General features: G+C 39.8%; 1 protein-coding gene across 1 annotated transcript in view; it reads right to left on the bottom strand.

The window, feature by feature from the left end:
* Positions 1 to 15064, bottom strand: part of itga1 (integrin, alpha 1) — a 45774-nt gene extending 30710 nt beyond the window's left edge. Inside the window, exon 1 of the mRNA XM_034896572.1 lies at positions 14732 to 15064. Within this exon, the coding sequence (XP_034752463.1) occupies positions 14732 to 14777 (46 nt within the window). The 5' untranslated portion in view covers positions 14778 to 15064. The remainder of the gene's footprint in view (positions 1 to 14731) is intronic.
* Positions 15065 to 15378: the final 314 nt, after the last annotated feature.

Genomic DNA, 15378 nt, shown 5'->3' with positions numbered 1-15378 from the left:
CTTATCTAAATTGGCTCAAATATCACGTCCCTTAAGACTTCAATGAGCAAACAATGAGTCTGTTTTTGGTCAAGCTCCAATTGGTCCCGATTGATCTTGTCAGTCGGTCAGCCACAGTAACCCACAATAAAACCCTACTCCCCTCGGCTACAGTTCCTCCAACCGCCGACCGCCGGCCCAGAAAGCAGCACAGATCAACACCTGTTGGCCTGTGAGACATCAAACCACCTATAAAAACAACCTCAAGTCAGCACCTGCAGGCTTCAAAGCCTCGTTCAGCCACAGTAAAAAACACACACACCCGACTGGCACCTGCTCGTCTGTAACATATCTAACCAACTTTACTCAGCTTTAAAGCTTAACACAAATCAGCACCTGTGGGCAACAAAGCCATTAAGCAACCCTGAAACTGAGCCTTAATCAGTTGTCGTTAGAAACACGTGCCAGTGGAAAAATTGATCCAAGACAGACAATTAAAACAAATCCTCTAATATTAAAGTAAGCAAACATTCATACTAGCTTAGAATCTGGATAATGTTAATGGTACGTTAGTTGGATTAAAATAATACATGTTTTTATGATCGACCGGTGTCTGACACATAAATTGAATGAAGTCAAAAATAGTTTTGGGTGGGACCTGGACCTCCATGCACCATGTGTTGGTATTTAACAACAGACACTACTGGCAAAGGACAGAAGCTTCATACTCTGGCATGGCTGCAGGCATGAAGAGGTTAGGAAACTGAAATGTTTCCAGATTTCCACCTTTGTTCTTTTATCTTTATCAGTTTTTCCTCTCCACTGCCCTTCTTTCTCAGCTTTCCCTCCCTACTTTCCCATAATCCTCTACTGACTGTTTTTTTCCCCCAGCAAATTCTTGAGCTTCAACAGCATCCACACTTTACTTCTCTTATCACTCCAGGGAAGGTTATCACGAGCTGAGCTTCTGACAGTTTTTTTACTCTGTTGACTTAATTTCCTCATTTGTCTTCTCTGTCGCTGCTTATGTCTTGGCAAATGTGCAGCATGTGGGTGTACAGTGGAAGGAAAAGGTCACAAATGTAGGCGTGTTTCTGTCTTCATATGCACAGTGGGACAAAAGGGGCCACAGTTAAGTTGAGTTTTAGTGCTAATGTCACAGGAGGAGATAAATAAGACAAGCTGCAGCATGATTAGCAAAAGGTCTACCATGGGTCTGCTGCATTTATAGAGGCTCTGTAAGGGATTTACAGTGCTTTGACCTAAATAGCTTTAACGCTGAAAACACCCCAAGCTGTGGCAAATGCAGCTCACCGCAATGATTATATTATGTGTGAAATTTAACGCGAGAGGAAATGACCTCATGCTTCAAGTCAAAGAAGTCCTAAAGGCTGTAGATCTGTTAAAACTTACCACTGATATTAAGCAGGGTGTAATGTTTTACATGTTCACCACCTTAGTTTAGCGTGTAAGCATGCTAACATTTGCTAACTATCACTAAACAGAAATTACAGTCGACACTACAGGATAATGTCATTAGTATTTGGTCATAAACCAAATAAGTCTTGGAAAAAATAAAGATTTGACCTGATGATGGCACTAAATGTAAAAGCAGGGGATCAGTGCCGTTATTAAAATTCATCCTGAGGGGATCACGAATGTCTTTACCAAATTTCACACCAATCCCTGCAATAGTTGACTGTAAAAAGTTTTATGCCAAACGCTGAGATTTTTCCCAAGTTAAAACCTGCTGTTGGCGCAAAAGGAAAAGTCAAGGTATCAGCAAAGTTAGTAGGTTTAATTCTGGTGAAATTTCATGGCAGTCTATCTAATAGTTGCTGAGATATTTAAGACACTGCCATCCCTAGAGCCGCACTGTTAACATGGCCAAAAATCATCTCCTTCCAGTCTGTGCTTACAAGTCAATCTGCTTCCTCTCCTCCACCCATTTAACGCATTTTCCCATCCCTCTCTCCCTCAAGAACCACATCCATCTCTCTACTATTTCCTCCTTCCATTCATCTTCGTCCCTCCTGCCTCCTACCTCCTGTCCCAGCATCTCTCTGCTCCTCTCCTCATCTTTTCATTCATTGACTGAACATGTTGGCTCGATGGTGTCAGATTCCACTCTAGGTAAATTCCAGATTGTATCCTCTAGGGCTCTGCTTTTTCACTAGTGCAGAAAACATGCAGACTTACACGCATGACATCATCCCCCCCGACAGTTGTCAAAGGTTTCATCCCCCCCAAAATTCACCCTATATACTGCAGGGGTGGTTGACACTCTCCGAACCGTTTCCCTCTAGCAGACACATCCAAATACTCTATCTGTTAAATCTGCTGATCACAACAGTTTTAACATACATTGTGCAGGTGGGATGAGGGGGCTTCTGGGATAGGTCAACCACATCTGGAGGAACTAAAAATAAACCACCCAAGGGTCAAAGATCAACCTTCCTCCAGAATCAATAAGCAACATGCAAAAATGATTACGCTACGCCTCAAATACTTTAAACATAAGCTTTTGGATAAACTCCATACTACTATAAACTCTTAAAACATCACTGCAGGTTTGTTTTGCAAAGTGAAGACAATTTTAAACTTTTAAAGAAAAAAGAGACACAGACGAGAATCAAATGAACAGTAAAAAAGGAGTGTAGTTTGTACACTTAACCTGTAAAAACAGAGAAAGATTTCCCCAGCACATGCAATAATTCTGACATTAAAATAACTGTCTCAATTTAAATAACATACTTTGTATATTTAACAAGATACACAACAACTGTAATATGTAATTTCTGGTCATGATTCTGAATGCTCTAAAAATTATAGTTTTAAAGTGGCAGTGCAAATGTATATGCACTATGTTTGGTGTGTTTTTTTAACAAGTGATACTCAGGCTCTTAGCCAGACTCCCACTTAACAGAACAACACAAATTGATCTGCACTTGTATCGCTAACGCTGTAATTAGTGGATGAAGAATACACAAACAGTTGAGTGCTTCTCGCTCACAGCCTGCTGTTTGCATATAGTTATGTTAATTTATAGTAAAAACAAGTGAGGATTGGCTAGCTGTTTTATCTGTCATACTGATAAGAGCAATTTCAGGAAAAGCTCTTAATCTTACAGGAATAGTTCAACACTTATTTGCTTTCTCTCCAAACGCTAGATGAGAAGAGTGTTTCCACTCTAAACCTGGCTTAGCATAAAGACTGGAAGCAGAGGGAGGCAGCTGACCTGAGCAGAGCAGAGCAGAGCAGAGACCTGAGCTGTGTTGCTGTGTTTCACACAGAAACACAGCCATTTTTCTTAAGCCCTTAAGAAAGATGCTGCAATATTTGTTTAGTGTGGACCATACCATCAGATTCATCTAATTGTTAGTTGTGTCTATGTTTTGCTAAACAAAGATTGAGAGGGAAAAGCATACAATTATATGCTTAGAATCGCAACACATTGTTATTTAAAGAGCATGCACAGTGCTGACACCCTAAAACTAAATTAGTTGAAGGTGGGGTGGGCAGGTTATTTTTCTCTTTGTTGGGCAACATTACAATAACAATGTTTCCATGTATTATAAATCAAGTGATCTGAATTAAAACTACTGTAGAATTCTGCATCTCCTCCTAGGTTCTGTTTTCAGGCTTTCGAAAATCTTGCCCATGATGGGAAACGTTGGCCAATCACAGGTCATTGCAGAAAGAGAGAGTGTTCCTGTGGTCCCTTCAGGGGCTCGTGTGCCACGTTTACGTGTCCTCTCACACCACTTCTGGCGTCTCTATGATGGCAGCGTTAGCCTGCCACAAGACCAGAGGATGAAGTTGCGGCACTACCTACTGCCGCCATCCGCCGGATGAGACGCCGGGGGCAAAGTGAGTGGCAACGTAAACGTGGGAGGCCAGCTGGTAGTTTAGTCTTCTGCTAGACTCACATTGCCATAGCTTCCTCCACAGCGCTGCGGAGGAGGGTCTGGCTAGTCCACACAGCATTCCAGGATGGGACCAAAACGCGCTCTGGATAATTAGCATTTCTTTAAACCAATCACAATCATCTTGGCCAGCGTTAATCGGTATAAAATGAATGACTACGCGTACAATTACTGTATGAACCTCATCTGATGGTCCGGACTGGACACATTCTGCCATTTTTTTGCCCTCCTACTTCCCCAGCTCTAATGTCACTATCAATCCTTGTTTTACTATTAATCAATGTAACTATCCACGACTAGTGTTGTCATTTTTTTTGTTACATTTTTAGAGGTGAAAAACTCTACTGTGGATTGAAGCTCAAAGAGGAAGAAGAAAAAACAGATACAACATGTCAGCGGGGGTGAATCCCCACCCCCGTCGACACACTACCCTTGATGTTTTGTTTTTCCGCTGTTGCTACTTAAAAAGTGAAGAAAAAAAAACATCACAGCAGACATACACACACACACAAAAGAGTTAGATGAACATGGAAAATAAAGTTTGAAAACTATTTCAGTTTGTTCTTCAACCATTACTTTTTCTTACATCCAAAGACCAAAATTCACCTCAATGTTAAATGTATTTTCTCTCTCTCTCTTTTCTGCTCTGTTCACATAAACAATACTGAACAAGTAGACATTTTCTCACAGAGGGGTTTAGCCTTTTTACCTTGGAAATATGTTTTAAAGTCAGGCCTGGAAGATTTTTATAGCCGTAGGAAGGATTCATGGTTTTACAAGCTTGCAGAAATAGTGCTATTGGTATGAGAAATTCCCAAAATATTTCTGTTGTTCTTGCAGGTAAGATGCCAAAAATAGATGATTTGATGCCATATTGAAATACTTTCAGCCAGCAACTACAGCTTAGGACAAAAATCAAGTCTTATAACATCAGCGGTAAATCTCAGGTCTGGTGTCAAGAGACTCTTTGATTCTGTGATGCTGTCAACAAACCAACTTCAGTCGAGGTCTCTGGAGGATGCTAAAAGGCATCCACTAAATAGAAAGTGTTTTTGATTCCTTCTTTTCTGCAACAGACGGGGGAAGTAGATGTTTGTACTGATCCATAAAGCTTCTCCCTTATTCCCTTTTATGTATTATAAAGTTATTCATGGGGGACAAATGGGCTCTGGTCAATTCATGTTCAGAGATGGAAGATATTTGTTTTGTAATCTTTGTACTACTTTTTTTTTGTGAAACTGAAATTTCCTTTTGAATGTTACTTGAAATGTTTACTATATAATATCCGTTTCCTTTACTGTGTTTCTTAGATGCAGGATATCCTTGGGATAGACTGTACAAAGAGCGGAGGAGGATGATAATGGTGATAATGTTTACGTACATGTGTATGTACATCATATGTAGACATGTCTGTGTCTGTTTTGTCTTACTAACAAACAAATTAAATGTTCCTGTATCTGTCCGTCCCCCAGAAATAAACTATCCATAAACTAAATGTACTAATGTGGGTTTTTTCACAAATATACAACAAAGGATCAGGATCCACTGTTTTTGCCTCAATTTCCAATAAACAGTATTTTACGATTGCTATGATAATTCTTTCAATACTTTTAACAATTTTCCTAAACTATAACATTTGCCTAATTTGCCTAGAACACAAAGCTGGCAAAACAGTTAACTCTATGCTCAAAATCACACATAGTAAACTAAACTCCAACACTAATAAAATACAATAATACACCAACGCAATGTCTACCAAAACAATGCAAACAATGTCCCAAAATCAAGTAATTCTTCCAAAACACTAACAGATGTTCTCTTCCAACAGTAACATAAAGTCAGTCAAAGCCCAATGTCATGAAAACACTAATATAAGGTGGAATTACAGAAACTGCACTATTTTATGTGTCAGGTCTGGCCTTATACAATAGACAACAGTGTATTGTTTTGATCATAGATTGTGTTTTACGCAGTTTCTTTTGAAGCGTCTCAACATTTTTGCTTTGGTTGGTGTAGTAATGCGTGCATTTTGTTTCTGTTGTTGCAGAAATTTAATATAAAAATGAATGACCCGTTTATAAAATGCACGGTTTAAGAAAAAAAGGAAACAGAGACAGAATTGTCCTGGTACTCGTCTTCCTCTACCTTGTGCAGGAATTTTTCTTACTTTCTTTGTGTTCATCTCTACTGCATTGTTCCTTTTCCACACAAAATCCGCCCAAATAGGTTCTCTTTTTACTGTATGTACCGCTGTAACGTATCAGAATCAGCTTTGGCCAGGTTTGCGTAAACAAACAGGGAATTTAACTTTGGTTACTGTAATATTTGCTCTCAAAGTACAACACTCACTTACTGTAACATATAAAGAATACTGTAAAAACAGATTGTCAGGCAATTGAATGAACCTCAACCCCTGAGTGTGTTTCCTACATGAGAATCAGCTGTGATAAATCTATTTGCATAGCTTCAGTCAGCTGTCTCTCATTTACAGTTACAATGGAATATGGTAACATGCAGGGGATACATTTGTGTTTCAATTTAAAATATGAACAGCTGTTCAATTGGAATTTACCCTATAAGTTTGGTTTAGAACATGATGTTATCTGTTCTGACATCCAGTGTAAAAGCAGTTTCAAATTTGTCAGTAAAATCTATTGTTTTAGTCTTGGTTGTGCTTGTGTTTAAAAAAACAAGCAGCCCCGCCAAATAGCCTTTTTTTGACCTAGAGCAGACTGTAACAGCAAAACATTACAAGCAGAAGAGCATCATGACTAGCATGGCCGTTTGGTGCTGGCCTCTTGTTGGAGAAGTCAATGTGAACATGTTGCCCCAGGCAGACGCCACAGCTCCACTGCTCCCTGTATGATGCCAGTTTGATGGATAGCTCTGGCCTGCCGCTGGCCCGGGAGAATAGCACAGGGGGAGAGAGGGGGGGGGGGTCTGGTGCGCAGATGCAGCATTGCTCTAGTAGCAAACACACACAGAAACACAGAAACACATACATCCATGATCTAAGGCTAACAGCACTTAGCAGGCAGTGAGAGCCCTGGAGGAGTAAAAGTATGCGTGCGCAAGGACCCTCGTGTGTTTCTTCTGGCAAGATGTTATGAGCTCTCAATTGTCACACACTGGTTAAAACAAGGAAATCCTGTTTTACAAAAAAAAATCACTTTATCGCGAACTACACCCAAAAAAAAAGTTTAACACTGGCTTTGCAGCAGTATAACCCCAGGTCCAACACCTCCCCCGTCTCAGCATCAAAAAAGGACGTTTAAGGTATGCACTGACAAACAACCAGGAAAACTGGTTGACCACTGTAACATAAAATAAAGAAGCTGCAGAGATCATTCCGAAGCACTCTCAATGAGTGTGTTTTGAGGTGCATAGGTTGATGGGGAAATCACAATACAAGCAGGGATATTCTTTAGATATGGTCCGATACCATTTTTTGCTTCCCAATACTGATATAGGAATGTCCTGTGTTTCTGGAAAGAAGTATTAGGGAAACTGGGAGATTGGTTAGGACAAAGGTTCCCGGAATCTCCACTGTTCTGTCTCCTGGGAGACACCACACTTTTACCAAAGGACAGCATGCGCTAATAACCGCAGGTCTCATTACTGCAGCAATGCTGATATTGAGGAACTGGAAGAGCACATACACGCCGGGGCTCAACTAATGACGGAGACTGCATCTTATCAATATTTGATTTGCCAAAAAAGAACAATGTTAAAGGAAAGTTCCATTTAGTATTGGACTACTTCTTTTCCTATATTAAGGGCTTGATACATTAAGAATGTGTTGAAACACATTGAAGTTGGTAAAATCACATTCACAATTTGGTAGTACAGAGGGGTATTGAGGGGTGTTAAGTTTAGTTTTGACTGCCTTTTGAGTTTAGTTTTTCTCTTTATTGCCATTTGTAAGTTGTTTGTATTATTTGTTGAAAAAAAAATCCTTTAAAAACAAAAAAGAAGCTGCAGAGATGACTAAATCTCTTCTCTGGTTGAAAAACAGAAGTGCTGGTTGTCCACTGTCTTTAACCTAGCTGCACATTGCACTCTTCTTCTTGTTTTTGCTCCAACTGGAGATAATGCAATCACTCCAAAAGGGACCTCCTATTTGACACCCTATCGTCTCTGCAGCAGATTTCCTCTCCCAATAACCTTCTTTACACTTTAACCTTTGCCTCCCTGTCTGCCTTGCTGCCTCTTCCTCATAACCCGTCTCTTTGCCCCTGATGACTCACAACCACTGTGTGGTGCCATGGGTCACAAATACCTCACCATGTACAAACTATTTGTGCATATGACTCCTATAAACAACTAATAATGTGTTTAAGGGGCAGCAGTAGCTCAGTCTGTGGGGACTTGGCTTGGAAACCACGGGGGAGGGGGGGGCAGTTCAGAGGTTCCCCTTCAGACCAATGGAGTGTGGACTGTCCGCTGAAGAGTGTCCAGTCCACCTCCTGGGCACCGCTCAGAACCCCCAAACTGCTTGAGGGGTGCTGTATGATGGGTGCGAAAGATAAATTTTAACTGCAAATTAACTTGTGTGGATTGACAAATAAAAGTAATTTAAAGTGGTTTCAATTTAGAAAGGTGGATTCAAAATCTGCTGCTGAGATCATGTTTAATAAAAGTGGTGGTGCAGTTTAGATCTGCTTAATATTTTAGAAGGACATTACTTACTAAATCATGATATGGAGCAAATCTAGGCCTATCTTAATGGGGTTAAGGGGGATGCTCCTGGAAAAAAAGTAACATTCAGAGGTACTTGTGTGTCTGTGTGTGGCTTGACCTTCCTCAGAGGTTAAGGCCTATGTAAGCTGAAACAACATGCAATGTCGCACCTTCACAGGCATTTTGTTTATTTGAAGCTCTTTTATGACATATATCAGTTTCTTTCCAAAGACTGTGAATGTTGTTGGGTGAGGTTCGGGGATTACTCTGCACTTAACTATCATGTTTACTGTTTAGCTAAGGGGCCAGTTAGAGCAGCAACAATGCAATTCATCTGTATTTAGTTTTCAAGAATAAGTGAAAGGAAGTTAAGTTTGGCATGCTACTGCTAAAACCATAAGACTTGACAACCCCCAAGTTTGCTTTTATTTCTCTCTCACTTCTCCATCTGCAGCGATGGCAGCAGACAGAACATAATGATTCAGTGATTACTCAGTATGTGGCAGACCCAACCCCTGTGTGTGACATTATTCATTTTTATTCAATGACAAACTATACTAAAACAGGATGAAGGATCTACAGCCGTGCTAGCAGCTCTGGGCGACTGCATGTATGCTCAATCTAAAGTAAACTAAACCAAAATATTGGATAAACTGAATGTTTTGACCAGATGATGGTGTTGCAGTAGAGTTCACTGAAGTTCAAAGAGATCTTCAGTGTCTGCACCAAATTACACGGTAATCAAGCCAACAGTTTTGTTTTCACTGTGAACTAGGGCTGCACAATTAATAACAATTTTATCGAAATCGCAATAGAGACTACCTGATTCTACCTTCACCCAAATCTAATAACCTGAAAAAACACATTCATTTACAGAGCAAGTTCTTTGAGGAATAAAATCCCAAGTAACATTCGTTCTATCACAGAAAACATACAGTTAAAAAACACCTTCACTTAAATTATTTATCATGAGGCATTGCTTGGTGAAAAGTGGTCAGTGTGAGCTACCTTAATGGTTGCAATGTAATATACATGTACTGTAATATATAACTTTGTTTTCAAGGTATTTCTCTATTTACTTGGTTTTCTATTGTTAATATTTAATTTTAATTGTATTTTTTTGTTATTTAGCTTTGCAAGCAGATATGGTTGCATTTTCTTCTTTCCTTTTTTTTTCTTTTCTGTTATGTATATGTTATGTAATGTTTTAATATTGTCTGAATAAATGTTGTTTTGGACCCCAGGAAGACTAGCTGATTGTCTGGGCGTCAGCTGATGAGGATCCTTATAATAAATACAAAATACAAATACTACCGCAATATCCATATATCCAAATATTGCATATTCTGGGTGCAATATTTGTTGAAGGCAAAATGTTTGTCAAACCATTCTGAATTGAGTCCCAAAAAATCCCACATATTTTTATATTGAAAATGAGAATAATGAAAACGAAGATGATCATTGCCCCCATTATCGTGAATCGTATTTGGTCCTTTAGCCTCATTGCATTTTAAACAAAGGTCAGGTATGTTACTTTTGTATTTATTAAATTTAACAGGAGTTTTGTTTGTCTGCATTAGCCAATTATATTGGAGTAGGTTTGAATGAGAGTTTGCTGTTTTTTTCTAAGATGTGTCAATAGTTTTCTCCAAATTGTTTTCTAAAATGTCCTCTTTAAACGTCTGTCCTCCATGTCCTAAGTCTAACTATCGATGTTTCCAGAGCCTGGTGCAAGCCAGGTATATATTGATGAATTCAAACCCCTCTTATTGCAATTGTTTGGAGAAATGGCTAGCTTACTGACAAGACTTGAGGGTAAAAGGAACAACTGGTGAACAGCTCTGACCGGTGAGAGTGATGACATGACTGCTCTTAGAATTACTTTTCACGTTGCATGCTAGTTTCATGCTGCAGAGATAGCAGTTGCACATCTGTAATGGGTTGTGGGTTGTGGCAGCAGAGACACCAACTTGTGTGGGTGGTCTTTGAGGTTTCACATGCTTAAACTTGAGTCGCTGAACGTTCTTTTGACTTTCACAGTTCCTCAAGAGGATATATGCTCTTCCGCTTTGTGTTTATCCACAGAACGCATCTGCCTGTCAGATTGGCAATACTTCGACATCTTTCATCTCTACATGCACGCATTTGTCTTTAAGCCTTTTAAATTAAATGCTGAACTTCTCTTAAACCAAATTCACACTTTTAACCATGTACAAATCATTCAACAACAATTGCTAATAAGATTGGTTAAGAGAGTCTTTCTTGGCTTTGACTGGAAGCCAAAATATGTGGAAACGCTGACAGACCGGGTACTTACACAAGGCTGCAAATAATCAATTATTTCATTATGTCATTTGTTCTATAAAATGTCAGAAAAAATTTGGATCATTTTGATAATTCTAACCAATTTTGTAATTGCCCTCATCTAGCCATCTATGTCCAAAAGGCATGATTGTCACTTGTGTTTTTCACAGTACACAGACAGATTAACACAGTTTCAGTTTAAATGCTGGGGGGTTGGGTGCTGTGGCCATGTAGGAATTTACAAAGTCACTATCATCTGGCATGTCTTTTACTTCCGACAGGAAGTGGTACAGGTGACTGTATCTCTTGTTTTATGAGCTGTTTGACACCAGTAGGCAATATGTCATTCTGCATTTCAGCATTGTTTCCCCTGAAAACGAATGAAAACATTATCATGAATCTAACTAGCCTCTTTTCTGTTTTGATCCAAAGAATGTAGGTCTAGGTAAACAATGCTGACATAATAACACGTGTATTTTCTGGCAACAAATCATCTTTGATGCGATAATTCTAGCATCAATATGCACTAATGCCTCATTAATGCATTTTCCTTTCTTTGTTTTTTTTGTTGTATTGTTTGAACTTGTAGGCAAGCTGTCTGAATCCTTATTAAAGGACTGCAATCAAAATATGGTTTTAAAAGCTCAGTTTTCGTTGTGTATTTTTTTTAGACCAAAATTATTTCTAGGAGTTTCTCCTAACACTGCTACTTAGGAGCTGCTTTTGGCCTTAGGATGATTTTTTATCTAATAGATTTAATATATATTCATTATATTTTTACATTTTACTCTTATCTGATATATCTGACAGAGATTAAAATGCTTGGAAAACACTGTGAACCACAGTCAGTTTTAGTTGTATAGACACCTCTTGTTCGTGGAAGTGCGAAAACCTGCACCTCTACCACATTAGACGCTAACCGCTACCCGATCCGGCAAGCTTGAATGGTATGAATATAGCCCATAGAGAGTTGCAAAGTGAATGCAGAAGTGTTGTTCACCCTGTTACGAGTTGATGAAGCACTGAAACGATTTTGGAAACCTTTGGTGTTGCTTTAAGCTCCAAAACTGAATCTTTAGCTGGGCAGGATGCTGCTGTTGTCATGCAAGTGAGCATGAGAGCTTCCTCTGACAGAAAACCTTATTGTATTTGGCATTTAGAGAAAATATGACTTGATTTGCTAACTTTTATTCTTACTACTTTCTACTAGTGAATGTATTAAATGCATTCTGGGTATCTGGGGTGCTGGAACTAAAAGTCCCATTCATTTTCTGCTTAGTCAAGTAACTTGGATGGGTATGACAATCTCTTGGTTCAACCATCAGTACATGCTGATGTTGAGCAGGTGGAGGACATGTTATGATGCAGCCAACAAGACAATAAACTTGATTTCTTTTCACACCTTCAAAGTGATTAGTGGCGATGGCATAACTTCAGACAATATACACAAAAGAATCCTGTTACAAATGAACACATCAAAAATGCAGAATAAACTACGACAATCAGATTTTATGCCATTCCAGTAAATCTGTCTGCCGCTGCCAGCAGACAGTTTATGTCAAATTAGAGCTGATTACTGCGACCGAGAGGGAGGGCTGATTCCAATGATAGTAGAGGAGAAGAAGACATAATACTATTGATGGAGATGGCCGGGTAACGGGTTCACAGGCTCATAAATTCAATTCGGAGCTTAATGTCTGAAGACTTATATCCCTTGACCTTACAGCTTTCAATGAATAAACCATCTACTTTGGTCATCTACAGCAGCATCCTACTTGCTCATGAAAAGTAGAAAGAAAAGACAAATTCCAAATCTGAGATGTGAGAAACTGCAGGTGTAAAGCATACAAGTCCTTCAAAGGAATGTCGAGGAGTCTATACCAGTTTGTTTCAGACTAATCCTCCACCCCTTCTCTCCATCTTTGTAACAGACTGCTTTTCTAAATGCATTTCTATGTGTGACAAGTCATCTGAACAGCCAACTTCTAGTTTGTTAAAGAACCCTATGAACTCCAAAATGTTTGTCACATCAGACACATGAACAACTCATCATGTGTGATCTCTGTGATGTATTCACTGCATTCAGAGGGCTCAGAGGAACAGCTTCAGTTTGTATAACTTACAAGCACAATAAAGAGAGAGGAGAGACAGAAGGTCTCCTGCAGGGTTGAAATGATGAGTTAATCAATAAAAACTCAACAGTTTTTTTTATAATTGTTCAAGTCACTTAGTCATGCAGAAATAGCAAACCTTGTGGGGTTCTAGCTTTTAAATTGTGAGAATCTGTGAGACAAAAATATTTCTAATGTTTGGCATTTCTTTTGCTTCTCATTTAGTATTTCAAATGTAGCAAAAGTTTAAGATAAAATGCAACTCTCCAGAGACCAATTTTCGAATTACTTGTTTTATCTGACATCATCTTGGACCCTTTTTCCAAACATTTAATAGACTAAACGATTAATCAATTAATAAAAAATGAAAAAAGATGAATCGATAATGAAGATAATCATTACTTGCAGACCTGGTCTCCAGTCTAGGTGTTTGTGCTGTTCACGTCCTTAGTGAGCCCGGTCACTACGGTCACTACGCTCTGACACATGCTGATTGAAGCCAGATTCCCCTCTCCTCCTCTGCAGTACCAAACTCAAACCACCTGTAGCCCCATCTCCCTTAGGAATTTATTGAGATTAAATGCTGCCACTACAATAACCACATGTGGGCCTCTGAGGCAGCAGAGGCTGCTCCCATAGCACAACAAGGGATCTCCCAGTATGGACTCAAACCAGATAGCTTCTACCCCTGTGTAAGTCAAGGTATTACCGGTAGGATGGGACATGAGACAATAGTAAGTAAATCTGACTTTCTGGATGTGATGCTAATGATTCACAGTACTATGTGAGCTTCTGCTGACCCCTCTCCACACACACACACACACACACACACACACACACCATCTCTAACTTAATTCTCTAATGAACATCACAAGCCAGTATCACATGTAAGCGCAGGAATCTGAGAATTAAAGAGGGAAGTGCAGTGTTTACTTTGCTCTTTCTTCTTCGTGTCTCCTCAGTTTTTCCCTCCTCCAAACTTAGAGGTGGTTTGCTCAACTTTGTAGGGACTTTCCTAGAAGTTAATTCACGTCTGCTGCTCTGGAGAGGAACCTGAGAGCACAGCATCACCAGTGGGAGTCCACAATACCAACACCAATATCCATTACTGCCTCTCAAAGCTGATGTATCAAATTATCACTGATGTGAAAATCCCCACGTCCAAAGATTCATTTAAAGGTTTGTTTGGTCATCTGATACAACTTCAAATTTCACTTATGCTTTGCAAAACACACGTTTCTGCATAGATTTGAAAATGCATGACACTGCAGAAATGTTTCATAGGAAGCAACAAAACTGGCTGTCAAAGGAAGTCTTGACACTGGTGTGTAAACACTGGCATGCGCGACATTCAGTTACAGTTTTGCACCATATACAGAAATTTAATTGACGGTAATGTCTCGATTATATAAGGCAATTATAAACAATTATGTGCCCTGCGGTTTCCCTCAGTCAGAAAAACAAACATCTGGGCAATCCGGAAAGAAAGTATTTAGGTTTTCTTTTACGAGGACACTGTGGTGGAGCCACCACCTTTTATTAGTGGTCACGCAGGCACCTAATGGATGCTTTTAGTCGCTTCGTCGTCAATAATGCAGACAGTAAGATCTAAGCTGCTGCAGCGTGTGCGCAAAAGACGCGCTGGAGACCTTGGCGCGGTAGAAAAGGCGCCTGTCACTCATTGTTTCATCTCAGCACAAATTCACAATTTCTTTTAAGTAAGCTACTCACCAACAACTGCCGCTGTTGTCAAAGTGAAATGACTTATCCCGAGCATCCCGGCACAATAAAGATTTCCTGTAGCTTCTAGTTAGCCTATCCCACGGACTTTCTGCCCTTTCACGCTCTGTGTTGAGAGAACCAAGAGATCCCCAGAGAGGTGAAATCGCTAGATAACTAACAAGAGTCACCAAGGCATTTCCTGTGCTGCAGCATCCACCGTTCAATTGTCTGAAGTCCCGTTTCAAACTGACTCCACCACTCGGGATGAGCTCTGTTCCATTGCGTGTCAGAGCGGGACAGACAGAAACAGGGAGGAGGAGAATGAAGAAGAGGAGGAGGAGGAGGAGGAGGAGGAGGAGGAAGGAGGTTGGGAGCGTTGTAAGGACTTCACTCATGCACAGGACCTTATAAGCTAGGTCTGCGTGGGCTTGGTCTGCCAGTCCATGGGAAAATCTTACCAGGCAAGTGTCCGCAGAGTGGTGGTGTCTGGAGACAGGAATGCAACCTGTCAGAGAATAAACGATTACAACAGAATACATGCACAATTTAGTATTGTAGTATTTAGTAATGTTTAGTCTGTGTCCGCTTGAAATGTACTTAATGATTTCAAACTTAGATCTATTTTAACAGCTTCGATGTCACATTATTACTGCATG

The sequence above is a fragment of the Etheostoma cragini genome, chromosome 16, assembly GCF_013103735.1.
Source record: "Etheostoma cragini isolate CJK2018 chromosome 16, CSU_Ecrag_1.0, whole genome shotgun sequence".
Taxonomy (NCBI): Eukaryota; Metazoa; Chordata; class Actinopteri; order Perciformes; family Percidae; genus Etheostoma; species Etheostoma cragini.
The sequence above is the reverse complement of the archived record's forward strand: the minus strand, read 5'-3'. Positions and strand labels throughout refer to the sequence as shown.